The sequence below is a fragment of the Crocodylus siamensis genome, chromosome 7, assembly GCF_052110815.1.
Source record: "Crocodylus siamensis isolate JL-2025a chromosome 7, ASM5211081v1, whole genome shotgun sequence".
NCBI classification, from domain to species: domain Eukaryota; kingdom Metazoa; phylum Chordata; order Crocodylia; family Crocodylidae; genus Crocodylus; species Crocodylus siamensis.
Window position 1 is genome coordinate 96,027,728 of NC_143401.1, and position 21,860 is coordinate 96,049,587.

At 42.3% G+C, this 21,860-nt stretch overlaps 1 protein-coding gene across 5 annotated transcripts in view; it reads left to right on the plus strand.

Moving 5' to 3' along the window:
- The window catches only part of NT5C2 (5'-nucleotidase, cytosolic II), an 81,042-nt gene that overhangs the window by 12,556 nt on the left and 46,626 nt on the right, over positions 1 to 21,860 (plus strand). For 2 of the 5 annotated variants that reach the window (XM_090056768.1, XM_090056769.1), the window contains exons 2-4: positions 10,262 to 10,382; positions 11,639 to 11,797; positions 14,107 to 14,147. In XM_090056768.1, coding sequence (XP_089912894.1) covers positions 10,262 to 10,382; positions 11,639 to 11,797; positions 14,107 to 14,147 — 321 coding nt within the window. Of the gene's footprint in view, positions 1 to 10,261; positions 10,383 to 11,638; positions 11,798 to 14,106; positions 14,148 to 21,860 lie in introns of those variants that run through there. The other 3 variants (XM_090056770.1, XM_090056771.1, XM_090056773.1) reach the window with 3 other exon arrangements.

The window sequence follows — 21,860 nt, forward strand, 5'->3', positions numbered from 1 at the left end:
GATCTTTTCTACACAGGATATTGAGAAGCACGAATACTAGAAAATATGTTGATTAGCTTATCAGAGAACGTGTTGTTCCCTTTTCAAGGCAGGGAAAACAATGATAGATATTTGAGGGGAGGGCCTTGTAGTTCAGGCCTGGGGCCAGGAATTGGGACTTTCTAATCCTGGCTCTTCCACCAAGTTGCACTCTCCTCACATGAGTCTGCTCCCATCTTTCAGCTTTATTTCCCTCACTTACAAGGTCAGCATAACACCTGCTTCATGCACAGGGGTGTGGGAAGCCTTACTTCATTAGTTCCTTGGCTAGATATAAAAAAAAGCTAGATGGTATTGTTGTTGAGTCAAGAATGTTAGTTTGTATCTGTGCATCAGATACAGATTCTGAAGTTGGAATCTTTTAGATTTAATAGGAAAGCCTTGGATTTGATCAATAACTTTTTGGTGCCATCAAAAATTAATTTTCTCCACAGAAATAACAAAAGAAAATTGTGTCTTTATTTTAAAAATCTGCTCTGAAGAGAAATGTTATTAATTCTCAACACTTACAGAACCATCCACCGGAGGTGGATTCAAGCATTCTGTGGACAGGTGGGGCATTGCCACACCCTGGAAATGAGGTAGCTTAGCTGGTTTATCATGGTCTTGAGTGTGCACCAAGAAACACACCTGCGTGTCATTGCACACGTGCTCAGGGTTACATCGAACCAGCTGCCCCGCTTGCTTTCTGCGTCATGCCTGTGCTGGGTAGAAGTGAGTGGGCAGCTTGTTCTTTGCAGCAGGGCACCTCAGCTCTCTGCACAGGCAGTGTAGACAAGTCCTAATTAACCAAATCTCCCAGCACTGCTGTTTTGTAGGGAACCTGTTAACCCTGGGATGGAAGCTCCATTAATTAAAAGAAAAAAATGGTGCAGATGTATTGATTTTTGTCACATTTTGCAATAGGTGACTGCTCTCATTTTCTACTTTTTCTAGGTAGGAGTTTACTGACTAATGCATTGTGTCTACACTTAATCTGGTATTGATTCAGGTTAAAAGTTATGTACATATAGGTCAAGGCTGGTTCTAGATTTGTGCAGCCTTATGGCTAATAAGTCAAGTAGTGCCCCCATTAACTGTTTTCCTCTTCTGCTACCAGGTCCTCTTGTTTTTAACGGTTTGGTCGGTGGTAGCATGAGAGGCACTGTAACAGGACGGTCAGATGTATGGAGCCTGGGTCTCTATGCTGGACTTCTGCCATCCCAGAGAGGCTGCGTAGCTGAGTAATGACAAATATGAAAGCTGAAGTTGACAGGAAGAGCCAACACAATCTTTGTGGGAGCAGGGTCTAGGGCTCTGAACCTGACATGAAGAGAAAATGACCCTCCTGAGTACAAATCCTAAAATGCCTTTCCTCCTCTGACAAGGACAAATGGCTGAATGTCTGGGGGACAGGATCATTTATAATGCGGTTTAGCATAATGATGGATCTCCTCAGGTCCACTCCTGGCCATCCCCTCTTCTTACTCTGCACCTTATCTCTGGGTCATCTCATCCACAAATTCAGCTGCTATTCCTGTGCTGAGGACTCAGGTCCACTTGTAATCCCAACATGCCTCCTTCTGTTCAAGCTTGAAACTCATCCTATCTCTCTGAGCTTGCCCTGTACAGGTCTGACTACCATCTCCAACGCAGCATAGCTAATAGAGCTTTCCCCCAAATTTGTCCTCCTTGTGGAGTATGTGCAACACCACTGTGCTGCCTGGCATTCAGGCCTGTAGCCTGGGCATCATCTCTAGCTCCCACCTCTCCCTAGGTTCTTTTGTCCAGACTATGTGCATAATTTGCCAGTTCTTTCTGCATAATATCTAGGATCTGGCGTATTTTATCCATTTATACAACTAACATTCATTCAGGCACATTGCACTCCCATGGTTACCAATCCTCAGTAACATTACTCCCCCTCATCTCCGCTGCATAAATGCTGAAGTAGATTTACTAACCAGACTCCATGATCATCCTATATTGCCAGTGCACTGTGACATATCCTACTCACCCATAGCTTGACTTCCCTCAAGAGACCCAATATTGTCCACCCTTTCAAAATCCTTTGACTCTTCTTTACTTCATGGCACAAAGAATGGTCAGCACAGGGACCAATCAATCACCACATCATCTTTGATCCGACAGTCAGTCAACTAGGATTTAGCTGGCTATGCCGTTATGGGGCATCTCTCAACCATTTTCGAGCTGGACAGGTTCACTGTGCCTCAGACCTATACCAATGGGGCCTTTGCAGTGACAACAAATACCCTTGAGGACAGGTTCAAACCATGTCTCACATTGCTGACTGCTACCTGGTGACCTTCAGGCTCCTCACACTGCTGATAATATGGCCTTAAGATGGCAGAAACAATATGGTGAAACCGCATACACTAAATAAACTAAAATTCATCATCTCACAGCTTGATTACTGCCTCATCCTTTTTTCCACCCTTAATAAATACCTTTTTATCTTGCTCAGATCTATGTGGAATGCTTGTGCAAAGATCTTTTTCCTAGCCTGGCACTTTGTGTCACCCTCTGTTTGCATTTCTCTACCGGCTCATTCTTCTATCGGATCTTCTTATCTTTACTCTCCAGGCCTATCACCGCTCTGTCTTGGCCTTTCTCATTTGTTAAAGATTTTGATTCTGGCCTGCAGTGTTTCAACCCCCACCATCCACTGGCTACAGTTTTAAATAACTATCTTCATGCTTTTTCTCATGTAGCCCCTCAAGCTACGAGGGCTCCCAATAAACATCTGCAGAGGTACCTCATTATCCTCCTGCAGGTCCCTCCTTCACCTCTTCTGCACCATGATGCATAAAAAAAGAATGACAAGAGTCAGGTCATTGAAGTGTTAGTCTCCTGTCAGTTGAATTTTGTCTTATAAGCAGTCTGGGGTAGGGAGTGCCATACACTTCATTTGTATTACTGCAGTGCCTCTAGACCCAGTCCTGGCCTATTCATGCTCCCTTTCAGCATCCACTCTGTCATCATGTGACACAGGATGCTGGGCAAGATGCACCTAGATCTGACCCAGTCAATGGCAGTTCTTATGTTTTTTTATAAACTGGGACCCCAATATGAACAAACCGAACAAGCGGAAAACAGAGTTGGTTTCTGCCCTCAGAAGCTCGCAGCCTAAATTTTCTGTTCTGTTTATGGGGTCACGGTCCATCATCCGTGCTCCTAGATGTTACCATAGTACAGATATGTGTCGTGTATGTAAGCGTCAGTAAAAGCTGTGTGTGAGAAAGGAGTCCCTAAGTCCACAGAAAGCTGTTTGTTAGATTTATGTAGCCATTACTGTATCATCTGGGTGCAAGACTTTGAGAAAATTACCCAGAAATTAAATTGAGCTGTCCTTAATAGTCTCCATAATCAGCTTTCTGCCCTCTGGTGCCTCACACAGCCAGAAATAACCTTTGTGAAACCATAGTCTGTTAACTGGACCATAATCAAATAAATGTATGACTGGATATATTTGACCAACACCACTTGAAATTGCTGCTTCTGACCCCCAAGTACCCTTAGCAAAGACATCTCAGCTGTTCTCAGCTGTTGCAGTGATGCCAGGGTGAGTGGTTTGGTCATTTGCAGACAGGGCTCAAACCATACAGCTGATTATAGGTTGGAGTCAATACCTTAAATGACATGTGAGTAGAAGGGAGTCCAAAGCAATTCACAGACACAGGAATAGTGTTATGAATCTAATCTTGTTTCTTAGTTTGGCTTGAAAACTAGCCTGCGTTCTCACTTCAGTACTTACACAGCCCCAGTTCAGCTGTCAAATTCTGCCCATGTAATGCTATTTAGCAGTTATGTAGCACTTTTTCACACTCAAAGCCATTTACAAAAATTAACTAATTACTATGAGTTTAGACAATGCTTCTGGCTATATCCTTTGAAAAGAATTTAGGATTCCAATAACAGAAGCTAATTTGCTGCTTGCTGTCATCAATAGCCTAAAGAGAGACACTCAAAGAGGCAGCCCTCCAGGAGCAAACTAATTCAAAATGAAGAATTTACGCTAGGCACAAGGCGGAAATATCAATTTTCTGTTTTAGGCCATTTATGGTCGCTGCTACTCAAATTCAGAAACTGTGGAGGGTGTAACAACGCTGCCAGAGGTTTAAAGTAACAGATGTTCTAATATTTCAGAACCAGCGGTAATTAAGAGCACACTTCAGAAATTATTTTGTCATTGGCTGCTAAACAGAAGGAATGACAGATGCACTGAAAATCATTTGACTTGTTAATCCTAAAGTTGGGGAAGGGGGAAATAGTGCACATTAAAAGTAAGGCCCCACTGTAATCTTCCAAAACCTAGAGAAATTGGGAGTAAGAGTAAGGGTTGAATTGCCACTCTCTCCATTCATGTCTTTCTAGTGTCTGCAGCAGTTCAGAAGTCTGCTGTTTGGGGATCCCTGCAGCACCGAGGCAATACTCAGTCGCATTATTACTTATGATAGGGCCCGTGCTGGGCACCTCCAAACATTCAAGAATTCGTACATTCTTTGCGTTTAAGACCAGCAAGAGCCCCTAGATCACCTTTAAATGTTATCCAGTGAATGCTGTTTTGACTCCTATCGTTTCCATTTGATTAAAGCAAGGGTGCTCAACTTCCAGCACACAGGCTGGGCTGGGGCTAGGCCACGACCCATCTTCCAGCAGGGCCCAGGTTGAGGCCAGGCCACACTCCCTTCCCCTGTCCCTGCTGGGCCAAGCTACATCCCCTTCCCCTGTGGGGCTGGGTTGCAGCTGTTATCATCAGTGGGAATTTCCCCTGTCTCTTGCTTGTCACCCAGGTTTCTAGCTGTGTTATACAAGCGGTTGCAATTTCCACTCTTCACATTCTTTGTCCCATTGGTTCTGCTTTAGTTTTTACAGCATTCAACTTCTCAGCACCCTCCCCTCATGCTGGTACTTGAGCACGCTCCTGGCTGCTCAAGCTAGAATCACAGAATCACAGAAAATGAGGGTGTGAAGGGGCCTCAGGAGGTCATATCTAGTCCAACCTTGTGCTCAAAGCAGAGCCAGCCCCAACTACATCATCCCAGCCAGGGGTTTGTCGAGCCTTGTCTTCAAAACCTCCAAGGACAGAGATTGCACTACCTTTTTGAGTAACCTGTTTCCAGTGTTTTACTAGTCCACAACTGAGATGAATAGTAGCCCCCATCTGCCAGATGCAAGAATGATGTTCTCTGTTCCAAGCCGCTAACAATCTGAAGACAGGCAGGTAGGAGAAGGGGAATACTAATGGGCAATTCGTCTACCAGCCACATTGATTCAGTGTCAACAGTGCAGCAGAAATCCTTAAAGGGGACTTAAGTGTGGACAAGTGGCGCTCAAAACAGTTGTGCTGCACTTGGGTATCTGCGTGGAAGAAGGGACTGAGATGATCGAGTGAGAAGCTGGCAAAAAAAAGAAGTAGTCGGAGCTGGGAATGGTGGTGGGACAAAAGGACTATCAGAGGGTCATAGCGACATTTGGAAAGGAAGCAAAAGGAAGAAGTATCAGTTGCGCAGATTGTTGAAATGGTCTAGTTCTTGAACCTGCTCAGATGGAGTCAGTCTTGGTTGTTATTTCTTTGGTGATACTGCATACAGCCCTAGATAGCAGCAGAAGTTGTATGGTTTGTCTGTCGCATTCTTAATAGGCAACTAATTGCTTGATAATACAACCTGTGCTAATTGTTAAAATCTGGTTACACTTGCATGTTGAAGACATGTTAGAATACATAGTTAGAATGGGAGAAATTTAGCCCCAGTCTATGTGTTGTTCATACCTCCAACAGCAGGAATGTAGTGTAGTGATTAGTACAGGGACCCGGGGGTCAGGACTCCCAGCTTTGGTTCCTGCTTATTCTGTTGACTTGCTTGATATCACAGGCTAAGTTCCTTCATCAGTTTGTGCTTCAGATTCCCCAACTCTTTAAATGGCAGTAACCCCACTTCCAGCCCAGCAGTATGTTACGGGACCTAAAATGTCAACAGTGCTTTGGGATCTGAGATGCCAGGCACTGTAGGAAATCAAGGTGAATTATGAAGAATTTGTCCACTCTGTGAACTTGTGGCCAGCGTTGTCTATGATATTAGGGATGTCTAAAACTGACCATGTGAGCAGAAGACAGGCAAATAGTGGATAGTAAATTCACTATAGATATATTAAAACATGGAGGTTGTTCAGTGCCTCTTGTTTTGTGCTCTAGAAGTTCCCTGAGACTATGTGGAAAATGTGAGCTTGTCGCTAGTGTTGTATTTATTTGTCCTTGTGTGTTGGTTTGTGACTTTGTCAAAGTGTTAAAAATAAAGTCAGCCTGACCCAACCCAAACCTATAACTTATTATGGAGCTCAGAAATTTCCAACCACCAGTGACAAAAATAGTAAAACTCCTTCTAACAGGGAAGGCCTCTTTGGCAGGTTGCTTTAAATTTGCCAACATTTGAAAAATTATTCATAGGAAGACAGGGCTGGAAGGGATCAGCGGGGTCAACAAGTCCAGCTTCGTGAAACAACAGGCAGCCAGGTAATAAATGTTAAGTCCACAGGAATGGAGAAGAACAGCTCCAGTCCCTCCATGTGCCAAAAGCGATAAGTGCACCCTAATACTGTATAACTAACTTATGGTCATTAATATAGATACAGCAGTGCCTCAGAAACTACAGTGTGAGACAGGAAGGGAGCTGGAGAGATCAAGGATGCCACGAGGGCCTTGGACTCCTGTAATGGCAGGGAATGTGTTAGGTAAGATATACCCAGATAATTGTAGGAGGTGAACAGAGGAAGGCAGAACTCCCAAATGGTCCTTGCCAGCTGACCAAGGGGAAGCATCCTTCTTGGCTTCAGACCTCATGATTGCTTTTACCCAGAGCACGTGAGCAAGACCACCAGTTGGCTACCTGAGAAGTTTCTCTGTACCATTGGGAATCCCAGTACATCCCATCCAATCCCCCATCTCCACCTACAGAAAATTTCCAGTGCTTCACTCCCACTGGTGACCCTCCCGCTGCCAACTTACACATTCTCCAAACAAGTTAGGGTTTAGCAAAAGTCACATTGATTTACATCATATTTTGCTTTAAAATCCCATGTACTTATCCAGAGCAGCATGTTTGCTTCGTGTTATCCCTGGATCAAAGTTTCATAGCTTAGTTTTTAAATACTTCTCAGAATTGAAATCTATACCAGGATAACAGCGAGGCACTTAATTGCAGTTGCATTAGTAGGGCCACAATTGCAGTGTACCTTAGGGAGATGTGTCTGAAATGTTTTATCTGTGTAAAGGTTTCTATATTTACATGAAGCTATTTACAGATGACTGAATTCAAAAATAGGTTTGTAACTAAAGAAAGATGCATCGTATTTCAGCTGCTTGGAGCTCAGGCTCTTGGCTGGCTGGTTGCCTGCTATGTTTGATGTTTATTCTAGTGACTTACAAATGCATGGGGTGGTTTGGTTCATCTTGTTTTCAGTCACTGTCTTCAGCATCAATCTGATGAGGAACTTTTGTATTCAGAAAAAAATACGAAAACATACAGGCCAGGTTCTCTCACTTATACTCAGGCAGGTAGGCTGGATCTTGCAACTCTTGTACCAAAGCTAGTGAGGCTGCTTATGTGAGCAAGGATTTCCGGGCTGGGCCAACAATGGACTCCTTCGCTTTTTTGTGCAGTCCTAATACTTAATCTCAAACTGACATAATGTGTGATACCCACTGACCTGGCAGGCAGCCTGCTTCAGGGTGCATATTATCAAACATTACTGCAGTTAGAATTTTTATCGTGCATATTATTATAGACAGAAATTGTAAATGAATGTGTTTCTATTCCTTCCGGCATTTTGCCTTGATTACTGAGACGTGGATTTCTGTATTTCACTCGAATCTCAGCTTTCCTGTATCTCCAGTATACACAGAATGATACTAGCTACTTTCTTATACATGCAGGAAAGGATAGCCACATTGCTCATGTCCTCACTCAGCTCCATGGATTCCTTATTTACATCAGGCCATGATTGGAGGTGACCCTTCAAAATATTTTCAGCATCTGGGGGATTATTGAACACAACTGTGTTCTGGGATTTTTGAGCGCTGATGTTGCCCAGCTATTGGATCCTGGTATTGAGGGTCGTAGACAGCTCCACCTTTCCAGCGAGTCATCATCAATCTCTGTTTATCATGGTATGAAGATGACACAGAACAAATGAAATGGTGATAGGAGGCTAGAGTAATAGAGAAAGTTTTCTAATTTTGACTGGGGCATACAGATCTTTTTATGTTCTTATACTGCAGTGGAGTCTGGAGGGTTTTGCTGTTCACTGATGCAGCCTCTGAAAAGGTAGTCGGACCAGTGTCACTTCTGAATTGGTTGATATCTGTTCCAGGACATTGCTTCCATGTCTTTAATGTAGGGCAGTGGTTTTCAGCCTGTGGTCTGCAGACCCCTGAGGGTCCACAGATGGTCTGCAAAAGATGACTATGATCAATCAAAAGTATGGGAATACCCACACTTACAATTCAAAGGTGTCCACACCTCCATTTTAAATTTCCAAAGGCATCCTCACCTCTGTTCAAAATTTTTTAGAAGTCCACAAGTGAAAAAAGATTGAAAACCACTGATGTAGACAGAGATGGTGCTGGCAGGTGTTGGAAGCAGCTTGAGGAACTGACAGATCTGTGGCTGCTCCCTTCACTGGGGGACCAAAGTCATCTCTTTGTCTTTGTCCCTTGCAAATCTTGAGGTCTTGTTAGATCCCGGTATCCTGAAGTGCTCTGTCATTGGCAGCTAACCTGGAACTGCTGACTCTTCCCTTTTCATATAAAAATCGCCACGGTCATTTTTCCTTTTGTCTTTTCCATCCTGAATGATTTCAGTTTTCTGCTTGTGACTGCCCAGCTGGTGCAGAGTGCTTGCCTTGTAGGCAAGGAAAGTTGATGTTAGCACATAGCGAAATGCTTTGTGCTCCGCACGGCCTTTCATTTGCTTCATTGGAGGTAATTATTTGTAAGCCCTAAATGGCCTGGGAGCCGGCTATTCCAGACACCGCTTCTCCCCGTAGACCTGTTTGTGGAAGTTGCAGTTGGCTGCAATGTTGCTACTCCCTGTTTCCACAGCTGACCTGTGCGTGTGGCAGGGAATTCTTGGTAGAGAGCTCTCAGCTCTGGAATGCGTTCCCTTGGGCCGGCTGCCAAACCCTCATTTTGGTGACCTTTAGGGTGCTGCACAAGATGCATTTGTAAACGCTGCTTTTAGTTACTGGAAGGCAACAGAGAGAGCTAATCGGGGGACTTGGTTTTGTAGACAAATTGATTTTTATATAATTTCACAACCATCTGATAATATCTAGACACCCCCTCACACACAAGGACTGCAGCCATCAAAATTGCTCCCCGTGTTTTAAAACCATCTGTAGACTTTTAGGAATCTGAGTACAGGAGTGGTATGTTTAACAGCAAACCAATTTTTGGCCTTGGTCAAATCATTTAATTTTTTTATGCCTGAGTTTCCCTGTTGTGAAATGAAAACAGTAATTCTTACCTACATGATAGGAGATGAATAATTAACATTTGCATTGTCAATGTTATGCGTGTGTGTAATGTTCTCCATAGGCTCAGGTGAGTTACCCCAAAGTAAAAAATCCACCATTTTTAGCTGTGAAGACAAGTCCTGTATCTTCAAATCCAGTCTCACAGCTGCTAGTATAAACCCCTCTGTGCTAGTCTACCCACCAGACACCCTGCCCTCCGTCCCAAGTGAATCTCTCTGCTTGTGTCTCCAGCTCATTTATAGTCTCAGTTGAAAAAAAAAAAAAATAGCTCTTGTTCCTTCCGTGTACCTCTTCTCGTTTTGTGGATATTTATTATACTGGAGCTACATTATTTAACTTAGAACAAATATTGGAATGAATGAAAGATGAACTGAAACGTGATGAAGTTAAATTGGAATTACAAATGGAAAATACTTGTTCTGATATTTTAGTGCCTTTGTATTGAAGCAGCACAAATATATGTTTTCTAGGCCTCATGTGTCAGCAGGTACAAACCCTTAAGTTTTTTATATTTATATTAATTTATTTTAGTTCCTGCTTGACCTATACACAGGATTTGCTATTTCATTGGGCACCTTGCATTATATCCTGAACAGTCTCATTCTTTAGCAGCCAGGAAACAGCTTTACAATGCTTTTGTGAAACATGCATTCCAAGTTAAGCAAGTTCTCTCTTTTGTCTCTTCCAGAATTAAGCGCTCGTTTAAAAATGACAACCTCATGGAGCGACCGACTCCAGAATGCAGCAGATCTCCCTGCAAATATGGATGGGCTCGCTATGAAAAAGTACCGGCGAGAAGCATATCATCGGTAAGACAGTCATGTACTATGAGTCGCAGTTAGGTGTTGTCTAGAGCAGCAGGGTTCAGCCTCTGGCTTGTGGGCCAGATCTGGCCTGCAAAGTCATGTGAGAAGCCCCACGAGCTGAATGACAAGTCCAGAAATGTGGCAACAGGGGAGCAGTGGCAATTAATGCTGCCACCACTCCATCACCAGCAATTTCCAAGCCCTGTGGGCCAGATGATACAGCTCTGTATGAGGGGCGGGAGCTGCAGGCATGATCTAGGGCAGAGGTTCTCAAACTATGGTCCACGGACCGCCGCTGATCTGTGAGCTCCATTCAGGTGGTCCGTGAGCTCCATTCAGGTGGTCCTTAGAAAGGTTGTGGAACAATCAAGATTGTCTGTACTTGGCCCTGCACTTGATTTTTCTGATGACAAAGATTAAGTGGTCCACCAAAACCCTCAGCAATTTTCAACTTGTCCACAAAAAGAAAAAGTTTGAGAACCACTGATCTAGGGCATAGCCTGATCTGACACCCAGGTCTGGGCAGATCTGGTGTCCAAGGCCAGGGCCATGGGGCATCTGGTGCATGGGGACAGGACTCAGTTGGTGCATGGGGCTGGGGACACATGCCAAATCAGGCCAGTGGACTAAATCTGGCCAAGGTACCAGCCCCACACCAGTCATCTGGCCCCTAGGGCCAAAAGGTCTAGGGTCAGGAAAGCAAACTGTAAAAGAAATTTCTTACTGGTTCTTGCCAGAGACTCCCCCGCTTATTTTCAGAACCTCAGTGTAAGCCAGAATACAAGACAACATTGTGCTTCCCTGCTGGAGTTTACAGATCAGGCAGTTCAGATCTATGCAATATACTAGGTGGAAAGGTTAATCAGAGGTTAGATTTTGCAATAGAAACTATCATGCATTTTTTCAAGTTGATTAATACCCAGTAGCAAAACTATCCTGGTAATTGTTCCAGCCCATTCCCATTGTTGCAATGCAAAGTGGTAGAGTATAGATACTGCTTAGACTTTGAAGTGGAAGACACATTAGTATGGGACAGATAAATATAAGAACAGAAATAAAAGTATTTTAGAATCATACCTAATAAGACTATTGTCTATGTTACAGTTGCACGTAGAAGCCCCAGATAAGATCAGGGCTCCATTGTGCAAATCACTGTACTGCTATAGTAAGAGAGAGTCAATCCCTGGAAGTGCCTACAGTTTAAAATAGACAAGATGGTCAAAGTGTGGAGTAAAAAAAATATTATCTCTACTTTGCAGAGAAGGAACTTCAGTACAGAGAGAATAGATCATACAAGAAATTGGGTAGAGCCAAGAATAGAGCCCTCATCTCATGAATCCCAGTTCAGTGCTATAAACACAGGATCACCTGGAGAGGGAGATGCATTCTGTACATTAATAGAAGACTTCACTGGAGAGGTGACAATCAAAGAACGCTTTAGAAAACTCACTGTTACTTTTTGTGTTTGGGGGACATCCATTTTAAAAATATAACTGCGATTTTATAAATGCATGCAACTGTGACATGATATTCAAAGTATATCTTTGTCTTTCCTTTTGCACAACTCAGAGCAGTTGTTTTAAGTCTTTTGAAAGAATCCCAATGTAAAAATGCAAGTAAATGTGGGACTATCTTTGAGGGAGGTGGAAATCTGATATAGGAAATGCAAAAACCAGGTTTCTCAATAGATATTTTACATCTAAAGGTCACATTGCCTTTGTGATTCACCTCTGAGAAGGTGTTTTACAGGTTATGTATCTTGGATGCTAAGAATACAGGAAAACACCTTACTATGCTCGGTTAGTCAAAGGTGCGCAAGCTGGCACATGTAAATAATTAATCGCAAGGTGGATGGCCAAAACTTTGACATTTTCTATTGCATGTATGTTGGTGTATGGATGTTTTGATGGCATTTGCATCCCTTATGCCAGCTGGCTAGTCAGGATGTGAGAGAGACTCTCCTGGGATAGGAAGGACCTGTAGAAAAGTCTGTGCCATAATCAAACTGATGGGTGCAGCTCTGTGATAATGCAAACAGAAAAGGCTTTATAGTTTTATACCTCTGTATCTTCCTTGAGTAAAGGCCTCTATGAAACTTTGCCATTTGCCTCAGTTGGACCAGGATTCAACCAGTGACTGTTCCTTCTGATTTGGATTGGTGTACATAAAATCAGAATCAGGCCTGTATTTGTTTCTGGTGACTTAGCTCTGCATGTATTTTATATTATTTAGAAAGGTGACAGGTGTGCTAAGCACTGTCCAGTATAGAAAAAGACAGGACTTTTTGGGATGAGTGTATGCTCTCAGGGTTTGATCCTATTAACCATTACTCATGTGAGAAGTCTTTCTTCTCACAAATAATTCCCTAGAGCCAATGGGACTACTCATTTAGTAAAAGATGTACAGGACTGTGATCTGAGTATCCAAAAACAGTCTGTCATAGTCTGATTATCCTACTGTAGTCTTAGGAGTTATCTTAATATATGTTAGCTGGAACTACTGTTAGGTCTTTGCATTTCCATTGAAAATGTAAGTTTGAAATGCATTGAAAGAGACAGATTTTCTATTTAGGTTTGGAATTCAACATTGTGTTAAAAAACAACCTAATGCTAAAACTGTAGCATAAATCTGCGCTAGATTTTGAAAACAATTCCTAGAAATGTGCACAGAGGCATTAGTAATGGATTTAGTGTATCAGTTTCATGGGCCTTATTTTGGTAATCGGGTATTGTAACATTGTAAAATGAGTTTATCCCTAGTGCACTGTTTCTGGCAGCTCCTGCGATTTTTGTATTCACACCCAGGGCCAGCTTTTCCTAATGCACTATTTCAATTCCTGGTTATGTGAAACTGCATTGGCTTATTGTAGTTTGCCCTACCCATAATAATTTATTGGTGTGCTTGTAATTACACAACACTGGATAGCCTGGGTTATTAAAGTAATCAGTTCCACCTTTTTAAAACTATTGAGTTATTGGCTTATTTTTCTTAAAATAAAACAGTCGTGTTGATGGCTTGCTAAAAGAGAACTGCACTTTCAAAATAAAGCATGGATCCTAAAGAAGCTTGTTCCTGTGTTGCCATCTCTTCTGATTTCATTGTTGTCACCCAGTTTCTGGAATCACATGCTTGTTCAAATTTTCATTTTAATTTTTTATAGTTGCAGAGGAAACATGACTCCTAATAATCAAACACTAAAAGAAAAATAAATAGAACCGTAGTTTTGTTATTTTTAAGAATGTCTTGATCTGATGTTTTTTGGATACTGATTCATTATTTTTGAACATATGAGATTGACTAGATTATATCTGTAGTAAAGCTGCCAATTGAGAATACAACTATCATTAGTGATAAGTTTTGATTAGCTTAAAGAGAGCCTGTTGGGTTAAAAGCATTCACTGAACTAAAATCAAACAAAACCCTCCTGTTCCTTTAACTGTTACTGTATCTAATTTCATTATTCTGAAATAATTTTAAAGATCATTTCACCTTTTTTATCATTTATTTAAGTCAGCTTGGTCAGTTGAATTTGTGTAGTTAATGCAGCATTCTGGTTTTCATGTACACAAAGTTGAAATGCTTGAGGGGTGAACTTTCCAATCCAACCAAATCATTACTATTTAGAAAAAATAGTGAAAATTTTTTAATTCATATTAAGACTTTGACAACCTAAAATAAGAAATAGAAATTTTGTTTGTCACCTAAACTTGTCCCTTTTAAATTATAGATTGCCCCAAATGTTGGACATTTTGGGTTACATCAATCTGGGTGAGTTGGTTTTAAATATTTAACATTGTTGGCAGAAATCCCAATCTGAGACTGGTTTAACTGGTGCATTGTATACTGATTCAGAGCCTAATGAATGAGTAGATAATCACGGGTGTGAATTCCACAGGCAAGATTCTCCAAATCAAACCTTGGTGGTTTGGGGTTTTGGTCCCACCTGCCCCCGCCCCCCTCCCTCCGGTTTGCTTACTGTTTGAATTGACTGGTATAGCTGTTTCAGAAATTACAGTCCTGTGGATGTTATTACAACATAATTGTTGCTGAGTACATCAAGGACAGCTTGCAAATATGAACCTCAGTGGGTATTTTAAAGGAAAATCAGTGGATAATGAGTTTTAGCCAAACTAAAAGAAATCTGAATGAAATGTTGGCTTTGGGGCATATCTGGGGCTTAGAGCACTTGTTTTCTGTACTCCCAGAAGTCACCGGGAAGGCTGTAAAACAGTAGCAGAATCTCAAGTGATCAGTAGACAGTGACTTTACTGGGTTTACTTCCTGTGCGCAGCCTTTCGGGGGACATCTCAGCTACTGTTGATGTCAACGACAAGCCCAGTTGTGAGACATTGTTGGAGGCTGTTCGTAGGAGACATCTGAAGCTGAATTAACACAGAGACTGAATTACATCTAGTTCTGATGGAGATGATCAGTAAAAAAGATACTGCATTTCTGGCATTGGTACCATAGATTTTAACATGGGAATAATATTGATGTGCTGTTATTCAGAGGTTTTTCGGTGTGTGCATGTGTGAGGCCTCCTCCCTTGGTGGTGGTTGTTGATATTTCCTGGTTGAAGATAATCACTAGGCCAATCCCTCTGTAGGAATACTATCATTTAACATGATTGGAATTAGACAGGAACTAAGGTGACTATAAGCCACCAAATTGCCCTGTTGTCTATTTGTTAACTTGGAGCAAACACTTCTAGTCAGCTTCTGGATTACCATAGATAGCTCTGGTGAGTTTTCAACAACAGCTGCAACTAGTTAAGGGGAATGATGGAAAAAGTTGAGGTTTCATCTACTGTCATCACGGACAATTCCCTAGAACCAGAAATCAGGTATTTGGTTTTACTTTATATTATGTTGTTTTGGGGGTGATCTAGCCGGGCAGTAAGACTGAGTTGGCCCTTTCATCAGAGTTACAAATTGGGCAGGTTCAATATCTGTCATTTGAGATCACATTGCTCTGAGGTTTGATTTGGAAATTACCAGCCACGGTGGTATTGTTTTTGAAGGGCAGTGTTCTCTACTGGCTCGAACAGGAACTTGGCCTTGAGCCTTCTCAGTCCTATTCCTACCTCTACCACTGACTTGCAGTAAGACCTTGGCCAAGTTGCTTCATAGTTCTGTGCCTCAGTTTACCGGTAGAATATCTCCTAGAGATGATATGAGTTAATTAAAGTTGATAACATGCTTTGAGATTCTTTGATGGAAAGTGCTATATAATGAGCAGCAATAAGACAAAACTGTTTAATCCATTAGTCCTTTGGCTTTTTGGAGCATCCAAAGACATAAGGGGGCTAATGCTGAAATGTTATTTTTTTAAATTTCTTCAAGATTCTAAATTCTAACACTATCCAAAATAATACATTTGGTTTTTATTCCTGTTTTTATCTTATTCAAGCAGGCTCAGCAGTCTGTAGCCATGAGAATGAACATCTGGAAATGTTATACTGAGTTTAATGTGAAACTTGAAATAGTTTGTCTGTTTGGTTAGCAAAACAGACAATGTGATGGTAAATTGCCAGTAGATAAATGTGGCAGACGAGGGGAACTCCGTGTAAATAAACACCCGGAAGCATTGTTCTACCTCTTCAATGCCAGAGGCCTTCAGATGGGTTATAGGTGGGTTTTGCAGGGTTGCTTGAGCTGATCAGTGCTGAGGGAGCCATAGGAGACTATGGCAGACCATATTCAAGGCACATTTGTACTTGTGCGACCTCACTGGAAGACACTGTGCAGCTCAGCATGCTTACTACACTTTAGTGCTCAGGGTCAGGAAAAGGAGGAATGGAGCAATTTTTGAGGGAGCAGCATGGTCACCAAATTAATCATAAAGACATTACATCTGAAAACACTCCATAACTTACTGCCTGAATTGTTCTTTGGAACAGATGGGATGTTGTTTGAGGGTGGGATGCATATGGGCTTGACTTGGGACATTGCTGTGCTTAGGAAGTAAACCCTTTGAATAGAAACAGAAATGGACATTAGAGTGTTCGGTCTAAATCCCTCCGAATTTCACAGGGAGGGGATCACAGTTACATTTCTAGATCTGACCTTCCCTGTGCTGTCATCAGCAAAACCAGACTGTTGGTTTCAGGTCACTTCCAGATTTTCCAGTTGGGGTGTTACTATCACATCGCAAGGGCATTGTGCTCAGTGACGTTTCAGACCAGGACATCAGAACTTACTGTCTGAACTATTCATGAGATTAAGTGCTGTCAGATCTGAGTCTTTATTCAGCCCCGTAACTGAACCTTTTCCCAACATGCAGGTCCAGCTACTGTCTCCAAAAGAAATTATTAAAAACAGGATGACCGGTTATAAAGGTTAGGTTGAAGAGGGACTAAAAGGGAACTCTGTTGGCTTGTGTGCGTCGAAGAAGTAAAACATAAGGAAATAAGTTATTTGAATAATGCGCAGAATGAGCAAGGCCTGCCAAAGGGGACAAGAGTTAGCAAGAGTCAGCGCCATTCTGCTGATTTCAGGAATTTGAAAGTTTATGCATTTATTAATCCACATCTGGGAGGTGCCGAGGCACCCAGCATTTCGAAGAGCAGCACTGGCGCAGCATAAATATTCTTTTCAGGGCACCCGCATGTTTCTGTTCAAAATGTCTTGGGTCAGTCGCAGATCAGCTTTGTTTCACTGTAGTTTTTGGAAGTCACTTGTTAGCCTCAGCCAAAATACTGTATGGTAACTTTTTCCAGCAGGGCTCTGCATCCTTGTCTCTACATCTACACGAGATGCTTTTAGTCCTTGTGTACAAGTACTACATGACTGTGCAGTAGCATCCCTGAACTGTTTTTAGTAATGCTGACTGCGCAGTAGCGTTGCATCATGCTTCATGCCGCGCGATATTACTGCACAGTAGTAATGAGCTACTGCACAGTCAGCGTCTTGTGTAGATGTCTCCTCCAACTTCTGCACAGCAGAGGGGACTTGTTTTCTGGTGGTGAAAGAGTAGTTATGTCACGAGCAGCAGGTCTAGAGCACTGGTTTTCAACCTTTTTTCATTTGGAGGGAGGTGTGGACCCCTTTTGAATGATAAATGTGGCTATTCACCTGCTTTTGATTGATCATGGTCGTCTTTTGCAGACCCTTTAGACATAGCCTGTAGACCTCCAGGGGTCTGCGGACCACAGATTGAAACCTGCTCTTCTACAGCGTAGCGCCTACTTTTCAGAGCCACCCCTTTGATGTGAAGGAGGAGAAACAATACATTTGACAGAACGGAACAGAGGGATCCATTTTGCTCCCTTAACTTGCTTTGTCATTTTTGCTGCTAATTGAAGATGTTTCGTTTTAAAGTACAGAAGAAAGCAAATGGTCTCAATGTTGAGGAAGCGAGCATATAGATCTGGGATGGTTTAAGCAAAAACTTATCGCTATAGGCTTTTATAAAACAGAACTGTAAAACAGGCACTCACAGGCCCTACCATGCCTATCATGTCATTAAGGTTCTGCCTTAAATTTATTGTAATTATTTTTATTTTTGGTTTAAACACACCCTCCATGAAAAAAGATCCATACTCTTTGCTCTAGGAGCCTTCCTGACATGTTTTGAAAATGTAATTATGCAAAGAGACTGCTCCAGGGCCCCTTCCCCCACTGTGTTAATTCTGTTTCTGTTGCTTATTAGGCACTGGAAGACATGCCAAGTCTCCTTCTCAGTTGTGTAATCCTGGAGCGTTTCACTGGTCATGGTACAGGAATGCTACATATGTTTGTTTCATTGCAGGCACAGATTGCTTGTCAGCTTTTGCATAAACCCAATAAAAAAGGATTCTTCCTTATTGTCCAGGCAGTCCTCCTTTCTTACTGTGCCAGAGCTGGCATTCAGGTGTTTGCCTCAGCAGTGGTTAAGTTAGTTTGCAAAACCAGGATCATTTCCATTGTACTAGGATAAAGGTGAACTGCAGCTGTGATGAACGTCAGATGGTTGTACTGCCATCTGCATGTCCAGCGCTTCGTTCTTCCCTATTATATAATGTGTTTTTCTGTAACCCAGGACAGTTCTTAAATCTGAAAAAGGAAACAAGCAATAAGACAGTTGCTATGCTCTTGGGCTTTCTGCCGAGACATAAACCTTGATGTTTAATTGCTGATTAGCGCATGGACAGGAATCTTTAAGGAGCAGCAGGCCGAAATATGGCAGCTGGCTTTGAAGTTGGGCGGCTTCTTGTGACCTGGCCACTTGCTGCTCCAAGCCCCTGAGCCCTCCCCACTCTGTGCTGAGGGCTGCTCTCTCACTTTCACAGCCTCCGACTGCCACTGCTGCCACTGCCACCCTTTGCCCCTTGCTGCCAAATCTATTTGCCAGAGTGATGAATTCAGCGGTGAGAGAAATGGAGGCTGCAGTAAGGGGGTACGAGAGAGAGACAGAGCAGGGAGGGCTGGGGCAGCAGCAGGAAGCACTGCAGAAAACTGGATCAGGGCAGTAAAGGGGCATGTGCCAGTGAAGGAGACCTGGGGGCGCCCTCTAGGTTGGCACTGGTTCCCACCTGCCCCTGCTCACTGCGGCCTGGATGCAGTCTCTTGATGGCCCAGATCTGGCCCACGGGCTGTAGGTTGCCAACCCCTGAGTTAAGGGATAAATTTCCCCTTTCTCGGCTGGGTTTTTGGTTGTAGCTGTATTGGTCTAAGGACATAGGTAGGCAAGGTTCTTTGAGTAGATGTGATATCTTTTATTAGACTAACTGAATAGAACTTAGTAACTTTGTTCCAACTACTCGGTTGGTCTAATAAAAGATATCACATCTACCCAAAGAACCTTGCCTGCCCCTTCTTGGCTAATGTTTCCCCCTGCTTACAATGCCCAGTTCATTTTGAACCCCTTTTTTTCTAGATTAGCCAAGTTCTTTTCAGTGTTTTGCTTTAAAAAGCTGTAGGTCTGAATCACATCTGTGTTGTGGACCAACTTTCAGGCAACCAAAGCTCAGAAACCAGGTAGCTCAAATCCTGATTTCTGGTTAGTTGTGCCAGCATTTGTTGGGACTTGCAGACCCTTAAATCTCTGTATTCCAGCAAATTACCTTCCGTTCTTAGAGCAATTAGTTGATCCTGTGCTAGCACCCACTGACTGGGAACCGTAAGAGTATGGGTAAATAGTGGGGCAAGTGAAGCTAATTTACTCTTGTGTCATATCATAATATGCAGAAAAGATGGCTCGTGCACAGGGGCTGACAAGCTCTTGGGTGTACCATCTTATGAGGAGGCTGCACATTGGAGAAGGGACTGGAAGCAGTGGATAAAAGGAGACCAGTTTTAGCCTCTACCTTCTTTGTTGCTACCATGCTCCTACAGGGCGCATCTACACATGCATTAATACGCCATTGTTACTGTGCATTAAGTTTAGTACCTGTAATAACAGGTGCTAACTCAATGTGCAGTAGCCGGTGCTACTCCGCAGCAGTGACAGCACATGGTTTTTCAGTGACGCTAATGTGCAGTAGACTAGTTCTAGTGTGAATTAGTGCATTAGCACAGCTTTTGCTGTGATGCACTAATGTGCAGTAGAATTGGCTTACTATGCATTTAGTGTCTCACGTAGATGTGCCCGCAAGAAGGTAAACTTAAGTTCCTCACATTCATGTCCTATACGAGGAGAGCACTGAAAGTTGGAGACTGAAAAGGAGTTTAGGGTAATAGGGACACCTCTGCCCTTTGAAAAAAGTGGTCATACTTGTATGCCTTTCAGGACATGCAGAGAACATTTATGGGGAAAGGGATGAAGGTGATATAGAAGGCAAGAATATTGTATTAAGAAGATGTATTATGAGGGTGGAGAGGGGGGACCAGGGAGTCTGCAATAATAATGTCTGATGGTCAGTGCAGGGAAGAACTTTAAGGAAGAATTCGTGCTGTGCTGACATTTGATTAATCTTGTTCCTTGGGGCTGTTAAGTGTCTATAACTTGTTGATTTTAACTCCAGTGCTTTTTCTAATGGGAAAGACCAAAATCGATAGAAGTTAAATGGATATCTTCTCTCTGATTCTGGCAAGAGGGAAATTGTTCTTAGTGTTTCACGCATCGTTGCATGCAAAAGTTTTCAGTGAGCTTTATTTTCCAACTTACTTTGACTTTTTAAACAGCCCTGCTAACAGTACAGATGATTTCTCTACTTGCACTCCCAGAGCTTCTTTGATACCTCATTTAACTACCATGAAAGAAGTACTTAGAAAATCTGTCACCTCTCCTTTTTCTTTAGAGACGAAAGGATCAGTCTTCTAAGATATTTTAGGAATAAAAGAACTGCTGTGTCTCTGCTGCTGCTTTACAGCTTTTAGATCAAGGGTGCTTTTGTCATTTCTCTCCATACAGTATCACTTGAGAAGACTTTGAAACATTTTTTTAACCAGTAAATATATATTTGATCAGTATTTTTGATTTCAAAGTTGCTTTCTTCATCAAGCCTGCTACTTCTGGCTTTGATCCCAACACAGCAATCAAACAAAACAGGCTTGAGACTAGTGAGAAATGTCCACAGAGCATCTAGATGTTCCCGGGAATAGCGATGGTGATGCAGTACGTGGGACTTTTCCAAGTTCTGGATGCTTGCAGGTACAGGCAGTCCTCGGACTTACGACACATTTGGTTCCTGAAAACCGTGTCTTAAGTTGAAATGTTGTAACTTGGAACCAATTTTCTCATAAGAAATGATGTTATAAATGGGGAATTGGTTCCTGAACCAAGGCCCGATACCCTGTTTTCACCCCAAATACCCCAGAATTCTGTAGTCAATCAATTATAGATGAGTAATATAGCTACATTAATATATTTATGTTGTAAATAGCAATCATATTGATTTGGAAGAACTTCTCTGAGGTGACTTTGCTGGACTTTTTGAAGAGTTCTTGGCTGGAGTCTTCTCAGGAGTCTTGGCTGCAGGTTTTTCTGGAGTCTTGTCCGCTTTCTTAAAGAAAGTGTCTAAGAAGTTTGGCCAGGTGTTCTCCAGGGAGATGCATGACACAGTGGAGTTGTTCACTGGCGTGGCGCCACATTGGGTCAAGTGTTGTAAAGTTGAAACTGACATCAGAAAATTGAAATGGGGCATTAATTTATAAAAGTTGTAAGTGCAAAACAGTGTAACTCGAAACATTGTAAGTCGAGGACTGCCTGTATTGCCTAGTTTGACTAGCCTCGCCAATTTGAGCGGGACTCTGTAAGTTGGAAGGCTTTCTGATAGTAAATATTTGTCGGATCTGGCTGTGAGTTGGTACTTAACCAGCTACTTACCAAGATGTATAGGACATACCGTTTTTTGATTGGTATCTAACGCTGAGGTCCTAAGAATTTGTAGTCATTAAAGATCTGGTTGTAACTTTCACCAGAATAGCCATATTAATTCTTCTGTCCTGGCCAGTGTTAGTAATTACTTTTTGTCTAATGAAAACTCTCCCTATTGAAAAGCTTAAAATATTCTTGATTTCCTGTTTTGATAACATTGCATGATAGAATTGCATTTAAATG